This window comes from Phalacrocorax aristotelis, chromosome 1, assembly GCF_949628215.1.
Source record: "Phalacrocorax aristotelis chromosome 1, bGulAri2.1, whole genome shotgun sequence".
In the NCBI taxonomy this organism is placed as follows: Eukaryota; Metazoa; Chordata; class Aves; order Suliformes; family Phalacrocoracidae; genus Phalacrocorax; species Phalacrocorax aristotelis.
In genome coordinates this window covers 173595279-173613052 of record NC_134276.1, presented here as the reverse complement: position 1 = coordinate 173613052, position 17774 = coordinate 173595279, and the positions used below count along the sequence as shown (strand labels likewise).

The following is a 17774-nucleotide window of genomic DNA, read 5'->3' as shown; positions in this document are numbered from 1 at the left end:
ATACTATTTACTGCCTGTGCTAGCTCAAGATTCCCACTGAAATATGCTTAATCCTGACATCTTCTGACAACGCACTCAAAAATCTGGTGTTTCAGAAAGCTTCCAACATGGTACCGCTCTTAACGAGCTCCTGCTGTGCCTGCCCACCACCACGTAACTGCTCGTTTGCTTTTATGGTGCGGTCAGCAGCGACGTAAGGAAAAGTAGTCTGCCAGAAATATGTACAAATCATAAGATTTAGGTTCCAGCTTAAGGAAAAAAAAGCCCAAACAACATAACAGGTCAGAGGATGGATGAGGTGGTCTTTTATTTTCCTTTTCAGTTTCTCTTACTTTGTATGACTAATTTCAGGCATGTGCTTAAGCCCCACTGATTTAAGATGAAGCCCATTCCTAACTGCGCTTGCTCTGAGCAGAGAAGGGAAGCGAGGACGTGGGCTGGAAGAGCTGTCCTGCCCTCACTTCTGCCGCTGGAAGTTTGACAACTTGCTGCGTGACTAAGTGCGATGCAGAAGCAGAAGGTGTTCCCGCGTATGTTGCAACTGTGTTTTGTCCTCTTTGTGCACTTCCAGTCAAAGTATTTGTTAAATACAAAGTGTTTGCCATTCTGGGCATGATTTATTGCTCTTAGTGCAAAGGCAATTTGCCAGTGTACCTCCACATATTATCCCCATGCATTAAAGAACAGATTGCCTTCAGGGCAGAATACTGTAAACAAGAATCAAGGAGCAACAGCTCATATACTTGCAGGTCCAGAAAGTGAAATTACCACAAAATTATGTATATAATTAGTTTTAAAATAACACTGACAACGGCAATCACTGCCACCTGGACAACAAGACAGTTTTAAAATGAAGAATGACCATTTTAGGGAATTGCCTGGAAATCAGACCAGTGTTTACAGATGCCTATGTGTGGGTATGAATGTGTAATTTTTATATCCTCTTTTCTTTGCTTTAATCTTGAGCACAGTGCATATGAAATACTGTTTCGTGTTTTCAGATCTGCAGTGCAATTCAACAGGTTGACACCTATATGGCAATTATAAAAATCAGGCTTTAATTAAATTGATATTTTAATGTGTATTGGGTTTATCAACCACTAAATGTATTTCAATGCATACCAGGTAATTTTAAAAGGATCTCTGTCTACCTCATTAAACCTGAGTATTATTTTCTACCTAAGGTACCAGTTTTATTTATACTATCTATACGGAAAAAAAAACCCACAGGAAAAAAATTAAATAAGTAGCAGAAAAAAAATCATAAATATCAGTAGAAATTGTGACACAGAATGAATTCATGCTTTTTACATGTATAATTTCTACAGATGGACCATTATTTGGAGAAATCAAATCAGCATTAAAAAAAGCTTTCACTGCATTGTCTGGAGAATGAAATGTATGTGCTGTATTCAAAAGCAAAAATTATAGCATATTTCTCCAAGATGACAATAACGCACATTAATGATTATAGTGGAATAAAAAAATAACATCTATTACAGCTTTATATCTGAGAGGAGACGTCCTACCTCCAGCAGATATATGCTCCGCGATCCTAAGGGCAGAACATTGCTTTTTTTTAAGCTACCATTAGAAAATAAAATGCAAACTGAAAAAAGGACACTGAAGCAAACACAACTGCGCATAGGAAAAATAAGCTTGGTTTTAATTTAAGAGGGTTAATAAATTAGATAGGGTTATGAAATATTTGGTGTTAGTGGATGTTTTGTATCCAGTAATGTCATCTGATGACCTAATATTTTCACATAACTTTTAAATACCCAGTACCGTGGATGCAGACTCAAATACTGCGTTGCCAACTGTCAGGGATGCTGAGCAAGCTAGTTTTGTGCCATGTATGTAAACATCCAGTAAAATTTCTAGAATCTTCAAATGCTCAATATCTGTACAGATCAGCTGTAAAGCTTCCTGCCATAAATCTGATGACTCTGGGCCAGATCAGACATACTGTGTGTGCACTGAATGCAGAGTTTGTATGTGCACGGTAAATCCTAAATGCTGAGACGAGATGAATTTCCTGCCAATGCGACAGCCATCTGTGGAGGGCAGCTACTTCCATCCCTCCCTGGAAAATCCTCAACAAAAACACAGCAGTCCTGCCATCAGGGAGCAAACCCAAAACTGGCGTAGGCAGGAAACATAAATTATATCAGCCTGAAGATTGTTTTAATGATAAACACTCAATTGGTGTATGCGGATCTTGGGGAAAGAACACTTGACAGCACCAGCCTGGCTAGTTTGGTGGACGCTTCTACACACAAAACTACAAACGGTCCTTGAAACTAAGAACAAATCAAAAAATTCATTGTTAAGTATTAAGCTTAGGATTCTATTCTGGAAAAATAGTGTATTTATTTATTTTTCCATATATTTGATCTAACTTAACTGGACAATAAAAGAAATTGAACGTAAACATTAAAAACTGAATGGTAAAACATGAAGGCCTTACCGTAATCTAGCATTGTCTTGCTACTGTACACGTTTCACCACCTGGGTCTCCTTAAAGTAATCTAAGCCATATGTGTAACTGATTTGAGTTGGCTGTTGACCTAAAACATACTACATATTACAGTACAGTTTCTATTTTTTAAAATATTAAATAGGAGGAGAATTATTTCTAGTTTCATGCCAGCACGACTTTGACTTAGATTAGGATGACAGGTCAGCAATTGTAGGACGTGTACTTTCCATCTGCTATTGGCAGTTAATTTAAGTCCTAGTATTTCATTACATCACATAAGGAACTAAAAGAAAAAAAAAGGAAAAAAAAGAGGAGAAAAGAGGAAAAAGGAAAAAAAAGGGAAAAAAACCTAACCTACCTTGTAGCAAATCATTACTGTTTATCTAAAAAAATAATAATAATCTTAGGACAAAGAGAAAAATTACCATACAAAATGAACAGCTCCCTGCTCAAAGGGAGCTGAAGAACACGGTACCCCACTGTCCTGTCCTGGTCACTGTGTGTGAAACACACAGGATGAAACGTTCAGGACTGTTTTACTGTTCTATTGCTCAGAAAATATTTTTCACTCTGTGTCTAAATTTTAACAGAACTGCACTGTGAATCATGGACTCCTAAGGGTTGTTGCCAAATGACCCTTGCAAAGGCTTCTTCAAGACACAAGACAGAATTCATCTCGCCTACCTCTAGAAGTCTAGGTGTAAGAACAAGTCACCATAAACTCCTATGGATAGGTACGTATCTCTAGAAGCGATACCTGTGATTTCTGTTCAGATAAGATTATTTGCTCCTTGATGGTATCCTCACTGGCTACAGAAAACCTTAACAACATTAGAGTAAGAATGTTACGTTTATATTCTTAAAGCAGAACAAATAAACATACCTTCACTGTGTCAAAAAAATATTTCAGGAGTTCCCTGATTTTACGTACTATTTTTCGTGTCTCACAACACCTTTTACTACATGGCAGGGTCATCAGATGTAAAACTGTGATCTCTGAAAACCACAAAAATAATAAACAACACTTTTGTATCTCCCTTATGTGGTTTTCTTTGTTTTGCTTTCGGTTTTTTTCCAAGTAAGAAACACAGGAACAATGAAAAAAGTGCATCAGTGTCACAGCGCAACCCAAGCACGTACTGCAACGCGCTCTCGTTCTTGAGAGCTCCCGTGGAGTTAAACCTTCAGCGCACAAGACTACTACATTACAGCCACCCCTGTATGCTGTATGTCTCAACACTTGCAGTGTTTATGGGTGTGACAGAAGAATTAGCATCCATAGCTCCTCAGTGCACACACCTGCATTTATTTCCATAATGCTTTTATTTGTTCACTGTTTCCCAAATTATTAGTGACAGCTACTTCAAAGTGAAATCCTGCTGGTAGCTGTAGAACCACTACTCTTACTCATACCCATTTTGTAGTTTCTGTCGTCTTCAGCATTGTCTGAAGTAACTTCAGATTAAACAGATTATTCTCTTTCTGTGCACTTCTGTGGTCTTCCCAATGAAAAACATGAGCTGTATGATTTCATGACACAGGGTACATTTACCACTAAAATTCTTTAGCTACTGCATAGTGTTCAGGAAGAAAAGGGTTTAGTCACTATGGTCACAATACATATAAGCACAGAACCTAAACGAAAAGGTCAGACTCCGACTACTAATCTCTAAAACTCTCCTGAATCCCCTGAGCTATCCAAACATAATTGATAAAGCAATTATCATGCTAAAAAGTACGTAAAAGAACCAGTTAGCTGTAGCCTGCTGTAAGCTTTTACTATGGGTTTCTAGTAACGCAGACGAACACAAAATAAATGACTTGATAAAATAACTTTATCTAGATGAACTTATCATTTCTCCTCTTGGCACTGTCCTTGTAGCTAGATATCTATGTTCCATGCTCTGTATACATGCAACAAATAGTACTCTCCTTGCTTTTTTTTGTTTCAGAATAAATTGTTTCTTAGATTAGAGGGACAGTCTTAAAAACACAGTGTCAGCTCTCATAACCTGGCAACTATCAAGGGTCAAAACTAGATCATTTGTTTCTCATTCAGTTCCAAAGAACAGCGTTTGTGCAGCGAGGAACACATCAGTGGGGGGTGTAGCCCACTCTGCTGCCCAAGAAGCAGATTGGCAAAGCAGAGCCGTAACCATTTAATCTGCAGATCCTGGATTCCAGCACCAGAGCACCTACCACAAGCAGAAAACAGAGACTCTCCTTAGGGAAACAGTCCTCCTGCTTTTAGCACTTGGGGCTTTGTAAAACAATTTATCTCACCGCAGTTAGAAGACAAAATAAAGTTCAGCCTTTTTGCATATATATAGTTTAAATCTGTGTGGCACTTCTTATCACATTATCCAGCGAGCAAGTGCAGACTGAATAGGTTAGTAAAACATTAACCTTGCTTAGTTTAGTATTATAATGTTCATTTTCTTTTTTAATTAGCAAAGTGGGATCCTGAAATATAGTTTCTCAACAGACTTATGTGTTTCCTCAACTGCGTTGATATCCATGTATTAAAAAAATCTATACAAATGGGGGGATAATCTCTCTTTCCGGAAAATATATAAATAAATCCAGACTCGATAAAGTAAAAAACTACACAGGAGACAACAAAATTCATGACAAAACTATACAGAAAAGGCAGAGCAATCAGTATGTTCTAGGTCCACTTACACAGCAGCTTTATGAATGGACCAACAATTATTTTACCAAGAGTTCAGACTGAACTACTTGAGACTTTATTTTGCTTTTTCACATCCCATAAAGGTTTTCTTTAGAGAAAAGTTAGGAAGCTAGCTGCATTGCTCGCAGTTCCTTATTAACTATCCACTCAGTAATTTCCAGAAAGCATGCATGAGCTACTAAAAATTCTATGGAAAATTGGTATTTCAGAGCTCTGTCCTGTCCTCCCTAATTTTATTAAATGAAGTGCCCTTTTGTTTTTCTTGTACTCACACTTCTGCCCATTAATCCATTTAGAACTGCTTCTAAACTCTTTGATTAATGATTTAAAACATTACTCTGTGAAAGCAGAAATAGACACAAGGTTACAATCAGGTTTTTAACTTCATGTTCTTTACCTAATTCTTAATGCAGGCGTAATTTATCAGATTGTTAAGATTAAAAAAAAAATCCAGAGGGTACATTGTCCCACATTTCCAAAGCCTTAGTGTCTTAATGGGTGTTTTTGTCTTGTTTTTCCTATTACTGGCAAGAAAAAAATTCTTTTGAGACGGGTACAGGGTGAGGAAGTCCCTGTACTGTCAAAGCCAGCTTAATGAGATGATCCATTTAAGTTACTGTTATGATCTCCCAAGAAGTTACCTCCAAAAGGAGCAAAGGAAGCTTCACATTCTCCTCCTCAGAACCAAAAAGAGAATAAGAATGTATTGTACCTGATGCTTTCTTCCCTCCCTTATTTCTGATTCACAGCTTCACTGGTCTATAATGAAAGGGGAAAAAAAAGATGTCTGAAGTTGCCTGCATTCGCTGACTATCCGACTTACAGAATAAAGTTTCCAACCATGCAGCCCTATTCCTTCTGCTTCATCTCATTCAGAAAAAGTAGCAGAGAGAGATAACTACTTGAGCTCTGCAGGCTTTCAGATAATAGAAAACAAACTGCTAGGGAAGAGGGAAGTTGAGTGTGTGACTAGGGAAAAAAAAATGAACGGCAACAGGCGTTATGCTCCTCTTTTTCACATTTCAACATCTTCACTATATATTCACAGCAAAGTTTAATAAAAAACAGTACAAGTTTAATATCCCATTGGACTAACTTCTCATATGTTTAAAATTAAAAGACAGTTGAAAGCAGCAGCTTTTCCAGGCAGCCTCCATAAACTCATATAATTTCTACTGGGCTATTTTCCTAGTGATCACCCGATCAAAAAAAGTAATTAGGTCTTTATTTCCTTCCTCAAAATATTCCGTCCATTCTCCACACTTTTCTCCATAAAAAGATGATGGGTCAATTGTTACAGTGCGACTCCGCAAATGAAAGCAAAGATTTAATTCCCTTCTCTGCCTGTATGACCTTGAGCTGCCCAGCGTCATCACTGCCATATCGCCGCCTTCCAGAGGTACTGAATTAATTTAAGAGGCTTGACAGGGCAGGAGCGCAGGCTCAGGAAGCAGCTGAGACACTGGACTGCACCAACTGCTCGTGACTGCCATCCTGGGCTGCAACTTCATGGTAATCAACAAAGGACAGCATGAGAAATACATAATTAACTCCTTCCTTTTAGAACTGTTATGTCAAGAATTAAATTCTGGTGGGGGAAAAAAAAAAGTCTCTCATATGAGAGTCTGTGAGAAGCTGGGCTTAGTCATTGCCCCTTTTTATCTCCAACTCAAATAAAGCTACGGGAGAAGAAATGACAGAAACATCCTCTCCTCCTTGAAACCAGCAATGCTGGGGCTAAGGTCAGATGCCACACTGGCTTTTGATTAAGCGCTCTGCCCACTCCAGTTATCTGAAGCACTGGGGGAAGAGGGAAGCATTTTCAGGTGCCTCTTCAGGAAAATCAGATAAACCTGGTCTGTTTCATATTAACTATCACTAAGCACATGGAATAAAAAGACTGAAGAGAAGGGCAAGAATTAAAGTTAGAATGAGGTTAAGATTAAATTTTAATGACCAATGCTGTGGAATAGATACTATGAATCCTGAATTTCTCTCACGATTCTAATTCTTAAACAAAACCAGAGAATAATACAAGTTAAAAAAAAAAAAATTCTTTTTAGCAGAAGTCTGTTCTTTTCCACTAAATAACTAAGACTCCTTGTTGCTAAGGAAGAATGAAAAAAACCAAAAGGGTGATTAACTTACTAGCTCATATTACCTAGCCTATTCTCCAGGAAGAATCAAGCTTACAGAGTATTTTGATAGTAAAGTTTTCACTCAATTGAACACATGAGAAAAAAGTCTGGATTTGAAATGCATCCATCCAAATGCTTTACAGATAAACACCATATCTAACAGTGTACTGGTATTTAGACTGTACACCAGTACAGTCTATCATCTATAGCGATACCAGTAATCCAGGATGGCCACTGACTGATGGATTTACTGGTCTAAGACTTACGGCTTTCCAAAACCTTTCCAGACAGCTGACATCATGGCAAACATCTGCCCAGCAGGCACATAAGCGAACTGATGGCAAATGGAGAAGAGGTCTTTTTAACGTGACAATTCAGAATACTTGCATTTAACATTTCCTCAGCCAAAGAATGATAAAAGCTCGTATGGAGTAGCAGACAGACGCAAACAAAAATGGAAGAACTGCAACCATGAATTCACATGGAAGATGTTTCATGTTATCCACAGGTTACACAAAGCTAACATTTTTAGTCTTTTGCACTACTGATAAAAAAACCCAAACTAGTAATTGCAAATAGTTGCAGTTTGCATTTTTTAAATAAAAGCTGACAGCCTAGAATGACAAGAATCGAAACAGACTGTGTACGCCAAAACTTGCCTTCCTACTTTCTGGGCACTTCGCAGATATCTGCTCTTTAATGCTTCAGCGTGGAGCCATTCGAAATTAACAAGTACAGAAATTATCAGAAAAAAATACAGAAGAAAAAGTATAAAACAGGATAAGCATGTTAAATTTACACTCCCTTTCTCTCCTGGAACAGGCGGACCCATTTCAAGAAAAGCTCCCGCATTTTTTGTTGGTGCACTACCTTATGATTCGTGTTCAGTTTTACTAAATGACATCACAGTACCAGGATTCAAAGCCTTGCAAAAAGTCTAACAAGGTCAGGTTGGAAAAGCCTCAGGATACTGACACAAAAACATTTTAGACCACTCAAACTCCTAAAGTACTCCTTATTTAAAAGTGCTTGTCATGCAATTCAAAACTATTTATTTAAAAAAATTTTTTGCAGTTGACCTCAATTTCTAAATGAAATAATACTGTAAACAGTTTAAAACTGTAATACTGTTAAGTGTAGAGAGCACGTCCTGAGAATTTTATTCCAAGACATTCCTTACTTTGGTGCCTGAATACCCTTTACTGTGTGCAGATGAAAGCCTCAGTGTTATTTCTTGGCTGCCAAAGTAGACTGAGCTAAAGGCAAAAGTGTAACAGTCTCCTGCAGAAACCTAAGGAAAATAGTTACCTTGCTTTATTGCAAACTTCTTAGTCTTACTAAGACCGCCTTCATTTTATTAGGCCAAAGACCACTAATTGCATCTCCAAATCAAGATTTAAAAGAATTATTTTTCTAAAATGTTCCAAAGAACAAAGATTAGAAACTTGATGTACTCAGCATACCAAAACCTCAACCTGATCCATCATAGCTAGAAAGTCATACTTAAGTTTATGAAAATAAATCACCAAAGTATAAATCACCAAGCACAAAGTATACGGGATCTCTCTCACCCTCAGAATAGAATACATATTTTCAGGATGAATATCCTCCACTACTGGACCAATGAGATAAATCAAGCCAATGACAAAAGTCACGTAGAAGCAAGACGACATTATTTATTAAAATTAATAAAATGTCCACAGGTAACTCAAGACCTGTAATTAAGATGTATGCAGAGGTTTATGTCTTTTGCTGTATTTTCTGAAGAAGAAACTCCATTTGTAAGTTTAGATTTGGCTGTCCTTTTTTTGTCTTCTTACTCAATATTTTATAAGCTTCCATTTTCTTTTGCTTGTACAACTGTTGAGCTGCTTCTCTTTGTTGTTTTCTTTTTTCTGCTTCCTGAAATTAAACAGATACAGTTTTGAAATAATTAGTTACCTTCTACCACTAAGAAGCAATATATAAGCAATAAATCTCTTTTTGTAAAGATACTGGCAATTAAGTATGGTACTGATGCTAGAAACATCATTACACTTTAACAGCTTAATCAGGACTCTCTTACAGCACATACTGCAATCAAAACATATTATATTGCCTAAAGCTTCAAGAGAAGAGCCAAGTTCTCTTCAGTAGAACATCCTAAAGTAAGATCTGCTGAGTGTGCTGAAGGTCAGCCCTAAGACTAGGGTTCTGGATTTTAGAAGAGCAAACTTCAGTGCACTCAGGGCTCAGTTGGGAGGGATTCTATGGGAAGCTTCCATGGAAGACAAAGGAGCTAGTGAGTGTTGGGAATTCTTCAAGAACTCTCTATTGGAAGCAGAAAGCCAGTTTATCCCATACAAAGGAAAGGGAAGTAAGCAGAGCAAGAGGCCCCCATGGCTCAACCATGACCTCCTCAAATCCAAAAGGGAAGCACACCAGAAATGGAGAAGTGGAGGATTATCCATCGAGAGCTACAAGGGCATTGCCAGAGTGTGCAGAGATGCAGTTAGAAAAGCAAAAGCCCAACTTGAATTGAAATGGGCTGTAGATTTCAAAAATAACAAGAAAGGTTTCTTCAGACATGTCAAACATAAGCAGAAAAAGAAGGAAAACATAGGCCCACTGTCAAACAGAAAGGGAGAGTCGGTCACCAGTGATGCAGAAAAGGCAGAGGTCCTCAACACCTTCTTCACCTCTGTCTTTATCAACACTGTTGGGTCCCAGGCTTTGGGAACGAAATTGTCGGTTGATCCAAACACCGACCCACCATCAGTGAAGGAGGAGTTAGTATATAAACTACTACAGGAGCTTGACCCCTACAAATCAATGGGCCCTGACGACATCCACCCAAGGGTGCTGAGAGAGCTGGCTGACACGATTGCAAGGCCACTCTCCATAATCTTTGAGAAGTCGTGGAGAACGGGAGATGTCCCAGAGGACTGGAGGAAGGCAAATGTTACCCCTATCTACAAGAAGGTCTCGAGGGAGGATCTGGGTAACTACAGGCCCATCAGCCTTACTTCAATCCCTGGGAAAGTTATGAAACAAATCCTCCTGGGGGCCATCACAAGTCAAATGAAGCACGTGATTGGGAAAGGCCAACATTGCTTCACTAAAGGCAGATCGTGGTTGACAAACCTGGTGGCATTCTATGACAAAGTGACTTGCCTGGTAGACATTGGGCGGGCGGTGGACATTGTCTACCTGGACTTCTCCAAGGCCTTTGATACGGTCCCCCACAGTCTCCTCCTGGAGAAATTAGTGTGTTATGGCCTAGACAAGTGGTCTGTGCAGCGAGTGGGGAACTGGCTGACAGGCCGCACCCAAAGGGTGGTGATAAATAGCTCCTTTTCCAACTGGCAACCCGTCACTAGTGGAGTCCCCCAGGCATCAATATTGGGCCCAATGTTATTCAACATCTTTATAAGTGATCTGGATAACGGCATCGAGTGTAGCCTGGTGAAGTTTGCTGATGACACCAAGTTGAGTGGGGAAGTAGAGACTCCAGAAGGGAGAGCTGCTCTGCAGGCAGATCTGGATAGGCTGGTAGAGTGGGCCAGCAAGAACCTTATGAAGTTCAACAAGGAGAAGTGTACGGTCTTGCACCTAGGAAAACATAATCCAGGAGTGCAGCACAGACTGGGATCCACCTGGCTGGAGAGCAGCTCTGTGGAAAGGGACCTGGGGGTCCTGGTGGACAGAAAGCTCAACATGAGCGAACAGTGGGCTGCTGTGGCCGAGAAGGCCAACAGGATGCTGGGTTGCATCAAAAAGGGCATCACCAGCAGAGATAAAGAAGTCATCATCCCGCTCTACTCAGCGCTTGTCAGGCCACACCTGGAGTACTGTGTACAGTTCTGGTCCCCGCTATACAAAAAGGATATGGACAGGCTGGAAGGGGTCCAGAGAAGGGCCACCAAGATGATCAAAGGACTGGGAAGCCTGCCGTATGAGGATAGGCTGGGATCACTGGGTTTGTTCAGCCTTGAGAAAAGGAGGCTCAGAGGGGATCTCATCACCATGTACCAGTACTTAAGGGGTGGCTACAAAGAAGGTGGAGACTCCCTTTTTACAAGGAGTCGCATGGAGAGGACAAGGGGGAATGGACACAAGTTGTTCTTGGGGAGATTCCAATTGGACACGAGAGGGAAATTCTTCACAGTGAGGACAGTCAACCATTGGAATAATCTCCCCAGGGAAGTGGTTGACTCGGCCATGTTGGACACCTTCAAGAGTCGTCTGGACAGCGTGCTGGGCCATCTTGTCTAGACTGTGCTCTTCCTAGAAAGGTTGGACTAGATGATCCCTGAGGTCCCTTCCAACCTGTGATTCTGTGATCTGTCACTAAAATACACACTACTTCCTTTCTGTGAAATGAGCTCCTTGACTTTTTTTCCCCGAAATGACAAAGTGGCAAAAATTTCCCACTTTCTCCTCTTGACTGCAAGAAAGAAAGAAAGTTTGACCCAGTGGTGCCCATGTAAATGTCTTGCCAATCCAGATGTGCTAGGATATAGGCCACATCTGCAAGGGACCAGCAGATAGGATATGGGACCTATCTGGGGTTGGAAGCTGGGCAAGTTCGTCATTCTAGAACAGCATTGCAAGCAGCGTTACCTACGGCAACTTAATCAGGACCAAACTATTAGTGACCTCTCCTCTTTGAAGCAACACAGACTGCTGTCTTAGTAAGAGAGGGGAAAAAAAACCACTAACAAAATTTTCAACTGTACAAACTTTCCATGTTGAGCGGACAGCACAGATGCAACCAAAATACTAATGGAGGCACCTACACTATATGGAGAATCATCACAATATTATCTTAAGTTTTTATCAAACAGCTTACCCCTCCTTCTCTAGCATTGTAATTTTAGTAATTTGGGCAAACATCCACAACAACCAAGCTAACTAGGTTGCTTCACTTATATCATGTCCAACAAATATACGCAAGGCATCCCAAATCTGCCTGAAGGACAGACTGCTTCAGTTCATTTGGATGCTTTCTTCTCATAAAGCTTATTCTTTGAAATGCAGTGCCATGCTGACCACAAAGGCAGACATTTCTGCAGAATGCTTGAACAGATTATAGTTTATCTATTATGTTATTGTTTTCCATGACATAGCTAGCTTCTGTGACGTGAAAAAATTAATAAGAATTCTCTGTGATGTAGAATATAAAATTCACCACAAATGACCCAAGAAATACTTCTCAGTAGAAATCTAAGAGGCTTCTGAGGAAAAAAAAACCAAACCTGCAAATGTAACATTTCCCCATTCAGCATGCTTCATGTATTTTACCATAACAATGATTAATATAATTCATTCCTTTTTTTTTTTTTTTTAAACTAGAGTAGCATTGGCTAACTTACCTGTAATTCACTTCCTATCTAATAATTTTACTGCTGTTCGGTGTGCTATTGTAAACAACATTCATTCAAGCTACCAACCAAATGCTTACTCAAAGCAAGAACATTCATCTTACTTAGGTAGTTGTTCGTATTTTTTCTGATCTCTACTAAATCCTAGCTTTTTTACATAGTGTGGAGGTCAAAACTGAGCCTTTCAGCTTGTTTCTTTTCCCAAAATAAATAACAGCAAATCCAGTGTTTGCTAACATATGTGAGGGTAAAGTATGTGACCAGCAAACTAGTATTCCACATAAATGATTACTGTTATTGTGGCACCTAGCTACTGCCTGTTTTGCCTAAATATCTTGAGTAAGACCAAAAATATGAACGCCTCCCCTCAGACAACTCTTACGTGCTGCTCAAAGAAAATTCCTCGCAGTCTTGCTGGGTTTTGGTTTGTTCCTATTTCCTCTAAATAAGCTGGTCATAGCATTCATTTCTTTTAGCATGATCTGTATCTAATACTCAAAAAGGGTCTCAGCTGAACAACTCACACAGAATTGCAGATCAGCTGGCATAAAACTACTCTAGCTTTCAACACAGCTAAACTGAAGAAAGAATATGTTTTATTCAGCTATATATTTATGTAATATTTACACAGCAGTTACTGAAATTTAGTTTGTGAGCAGGAAATTACACAACTACGATGTTGCAATGTGTGCCATTTTATAGTGCAATGAACAATGTACTGGGAGAGAACAAAACTAACTAAATAAGGATGTCTCAAATGAGTAACTCAACTGAGTTATTCAACAACGATCATATTAAGATACACCCTGCAAGAACAAGTCCCATTAAATTAGAACAAGGGAATAAATTACCAAAGATTTTGGCTGCGGATACGATTACATTTAATTGTTTCACTGTTGGTCAAACCACATAAAAAGGTAAAATGAAGACTGCATTATGATAACACCATCAGAAACAGGATGGATATTTCAGTTTTCATCACAAGATAATGGTATTGTTATTACTTCTCCTACAGTACTTAAGAGGTCTCGTATAATCCACTGGGACAGATAGATGAAGCTCTAAGCTTTTCTTGATCAACACCTGACATAATAAAACCCTGCTAACGGTAACTGCAAGACAAAAATATTAAGAACAAAGACAATGACAACTTTGAACACCTGCATGCCTGAATATTACTGTCAAGCTAAAAAAGACTGAAATACCACCAATACCTGCCTTCCTCTCCTATGGTCCTATTTGGGTCTAGATGGAAGACTGACAGGTAGAAGTGATATTTCTCTAGTCTTTGTCTACAGTCAAGAAAGATCTCTGTTTAAGATTTACCTCTTTCTTTCTAGCGTGCTCAGCCTTTATCTTCTCATACTCTTCTTTTGCCTTCTGATTGGAAGTTTTCTTCTTAAACTTCCCTTCAGTCATAACTGACCTATGAGAAAAAGTACACATACTTCAGATACAGACTATCACCAAGCAGACACAACCATATATCCTGTGGCCACTGCAGAATCAGAGTATAGTCTTCCACTCCTCCACTGTTTTCTGCACATTTGGGGAAGCTAATTGGACATACAGATTTACCAATTACACAAGTGACAAGGAAGGCTCATCCTTCTACATTGAAAGGATACCTATTTACACTACTCTTACACGTGATACCCAACACCACTACGTGTCCTGCAACGAGCATCCTGCAGGAACGCACAGCAACTAAACTCCTCCAATGCCAAGTGCACTGAAGACTGGACTGCACAGGGCTTTCAGTAACACATATACATTACGTCCTGGATCTTCACATGGATAGTGTTTCATGAAGTTTAAAGAGTGCCTAAAAGAAGTTTTTTTCTCCCATCATACTAGCTCTTTGGAGCTAGAAAAACTGAATGCGCTAGCTTAGAGCTGTATTACCTCATCCTAGTTCTGACATGGATGCAACTGCAGAGATGTGAGGACTGCCAGCTGTTAGTAGATTGCCTGCCAGAGAAGTCAGGCTGACATCGCCAGGTGAAAAAACTCAGTTGCAATGATGCCTTTCTAAAAGTTTCTTCTTGAAGGAGATGGTGTACTATCATCCCAAACTTTCCTTCCCAATTTCAATATAAAAAAACTGCCCGGGTATCTTTCAAAGTAAACAGTAAAGAAAGCCAGTGCCATCTGGTTTCTACTGTCACTCTACTTCAAGCAGACTTTACTGGTTACTTAGTTCTACATTTTTCTTCCTGACTTACAATAAAACCATTACGTAAACTGACATTCCAGACTTGAAAAAGCTTAAGCTTTGCTAGACAGTTAACATCTGTTCACAGAATAAGTTTTGATTACTCTATTACTCCCACTACAAAAAAACTGAGAACCAGCCATCATCACCTGGGACATTTCAGACTGATGAGCAAAAAGGAAAGTGAAGGTATTTAGTCATACCCTCATTTAGAAATACCACACTCTTCAGCAGAAAAAAAAAATTTTACTTTATTCTCATCTCCATCTTGTGGCAATACTCCGCAATGACACCTCATCTTCTCAGAAGTACAAAACTACTTTAATTGCAATATATGCCAAAATAGAGTTACCTAACTGAAGTCTTATTGTGCATCCCCACAGAAGGCTGATGTCTACCTAATAGACTTTACACATCACCCCACCTCACAGATCAGCAGTCACATTTTCGCAGAATTATTAATTCTGGTTTACAGTCATGATGACCATAGTTTAAGCAAAATTAAAAAACCCTCCTGGTTTAAAGAAGAGCAGTCCTATTTCAGACATCCCCATAAATCAGCTGCCTATTCCCGACAAAACTCCACCTTTCTCCCGCTGCTGGGCTTAGATCTGACTGCCTTTCCCCACTCTCCCAAGCATTCTTCACAAGTTTAGATGTAGATATACCTTGGAATTCAAAGACTTACAGCACTCCTTGTCCCAGGGACAAAAAGGCATTATCTTAATCGCCTTAACTGAATGCTGTTTAAAAACACTGCCATGACGGTGTTAGACCTGAGTGACAATTGCTTTTCATGTTACTGACATACTTAACCAAGATTTCAGGGGCAATTACTGTCACACAGGGAAGAAATGGTTTAAGTTCTCTGACATTTGTCTGACCAAAAGGATAACTGCACATATTATTATTCATTCTAGCAGAAAAACAGTGCAATATGAAGAAACAACTTATCAAACTGGGAACAGAAAGATAATGCAAAGAACATTGCTGAAAAGTGACATTAATTTAAAAATACTGAGAATCAACTCAATGAAAAACTCTACTCAGAAGCACACTACCTGACATGCAGGCTCTTCTCTTCGTAGGCATGGTAAGAAACACTTACTGCTCTTGGGCTGAACTCTATCCTTAAAGTATAGTGGTAACTGTCATATTATTTCTGTGGAATCCAGGCTAAACATCACCAATTTTGCTTTCTGATTCTGATGCAAACAAAACAAAAGCCATATGCTTAAATTTTCTAACAATTGGGAAAAACATTTAAGCCATAATGGGTTTTGTTTTGTAAAGCAAATCACCATACTGAAGTCCATGTAAAGTAAAAGACCTAAAATATTTCTTTAATGATGGAAACAATAACTTATTTTTAGAGATGTGGACCAAAAACTTACTCTACTGCTTTATTAAGTTTTTCTTCTGATAAAACTGAATCATCTGGAGCCCTGCGCCGTTTCTTAAGCATTTCTTCCTCAGCTAGGTAAAGATGTTTCAAGTGCTCTGGATAAGTATCGGTAAACTGATTATCCTGTTGTGAAGGGACCTTTCTTCCCTTTTTCAACAATCTCCTGTATTGTCTTTCAATCTTTTGTTTCCTCCGAAATGCAAATCCTCGTCCTGAAGACATAAGAAAAAGGGTTAAATACAGCTGTACCGAAGTAAGTAGCACCAAACCATTCAAGTGTTGTCGGGACCGTTTAAATAAATTCCTATGTAAAACAGAAAAAAAAACAAGATTTGTGCTAATTTTAATATAGACCAGTCAAAAATTCAAGGAGAAAAACACCATTATAAATCTGTTCCATACTGTCACATTGCAGCTTGTGCAGATTTACTGGAAATTATCCCCTAAATCCTTGAGAGAACATGACCATTGCAAACATACTACTTAACGCACACTCAACGTTATGCCCATTTGTCAATGTTTTTGGAATCCAGTGAAAAGATGTATTAACATTTCACTTCTCTTCCACTTTTGACAGCTTCATAAGCAACATCAAAAAGATTCCAAAACAGATTCCTAAAGATAGTCCTGAGAAGACCATGATAGTAGTAACACTGGCTGCTTAAGTAGCCTCCAGCTGCAATGCCGCAGGAAAAAAAGAGTCACTAAATCACAGTGTTATAGTATATGAGCATTCCATTATCTTTTCACACAAATAGTATTTTTGTTGCTACTACCTTCTTTCTATGCCTGTCCAGGAAAAGCTTTTTTAAAGTATGCTACATCACAGAATGATTTAGCCTTAAGGGAAACATCAGATAATGGTTGTTTTTTTGGTCTCCATCGTTATATAACCACTTATCAATCTTAACTTAATTATGTCTTTTTCCTAATACGTTAATATGTTATTTTTACTGCATTAGTCTTAAGACGTACTGAATTTTATAACAGTCATCAACAAAACAGTTCCTAAAGGCAGCAAGTCCTAATTAGTCCCAGCTCATCCTTTTTTTCTCTAAAGTTGACATTTCAGACAAGCGCTGTCAAGGCCTTTTTCCTACAATTTTATTTTTACATTTGCGTAACTACTCGTCCATAGCCTGAACCCGTTTCTAAATACGCTTCTATTTTAACGGTACAGCTTCACAGCAAACGGGAGGCCGAGGGCCTCGACCAGCCGGGCCGGGCTGGGCCCCCTCGGCATCGGCCCTCCAGCCGCACCGCCCCCTGGGCCCCGCAACGGCCGCCCCCGACCCCAGCTCACCCTCCTGGACGCTGCCCACGACGCCGCGCAGCCAGACGGGCCCCCACGGCCGCTTCCGGCGGGGGCGGCGGGCCCCGGCGCCCCCATTTTCCGCCGCCGGTCCCTGCCCGCCGCGCCGACCGGTCGCCGCCATCGCTCTCCGGGTGTCGCGCAGCGATAGACGTCACCGGGCTGCG

General features: G+C 39.6%; 1 protein-coding gene across 1 annotated transcript; it reads right to left on the bottom strand.

The window, feature by feature from the left end:
* Window positions 1–8968: 8968 nt before the first annotated feature.
* Window positions 8969–17734, bottom strand: CCDC59 (coiled-coil domain containing 59). Its single transcript, XM_075080731.1, has 4 exons — window positions 17599–17734; window positions 16285–16507; window positions 14002–14101; window positions 8969–9214 (listed from the first exon to the last, which is right to left on the bottom strand). The coding sequence occupies exons 1-4, from the start codon at window positions 17729–17731 to the stop codon at window positions 9053–9055; spliced, it is 618 nt and encodes a 205-aa protein (XP_074936832.1). The 5' UTR covers window positions 17732–17734; the 3' UTR covers window positions 8969–9052.
* Window positions 17735–17774: the final 40 nt, after the last annotated feature.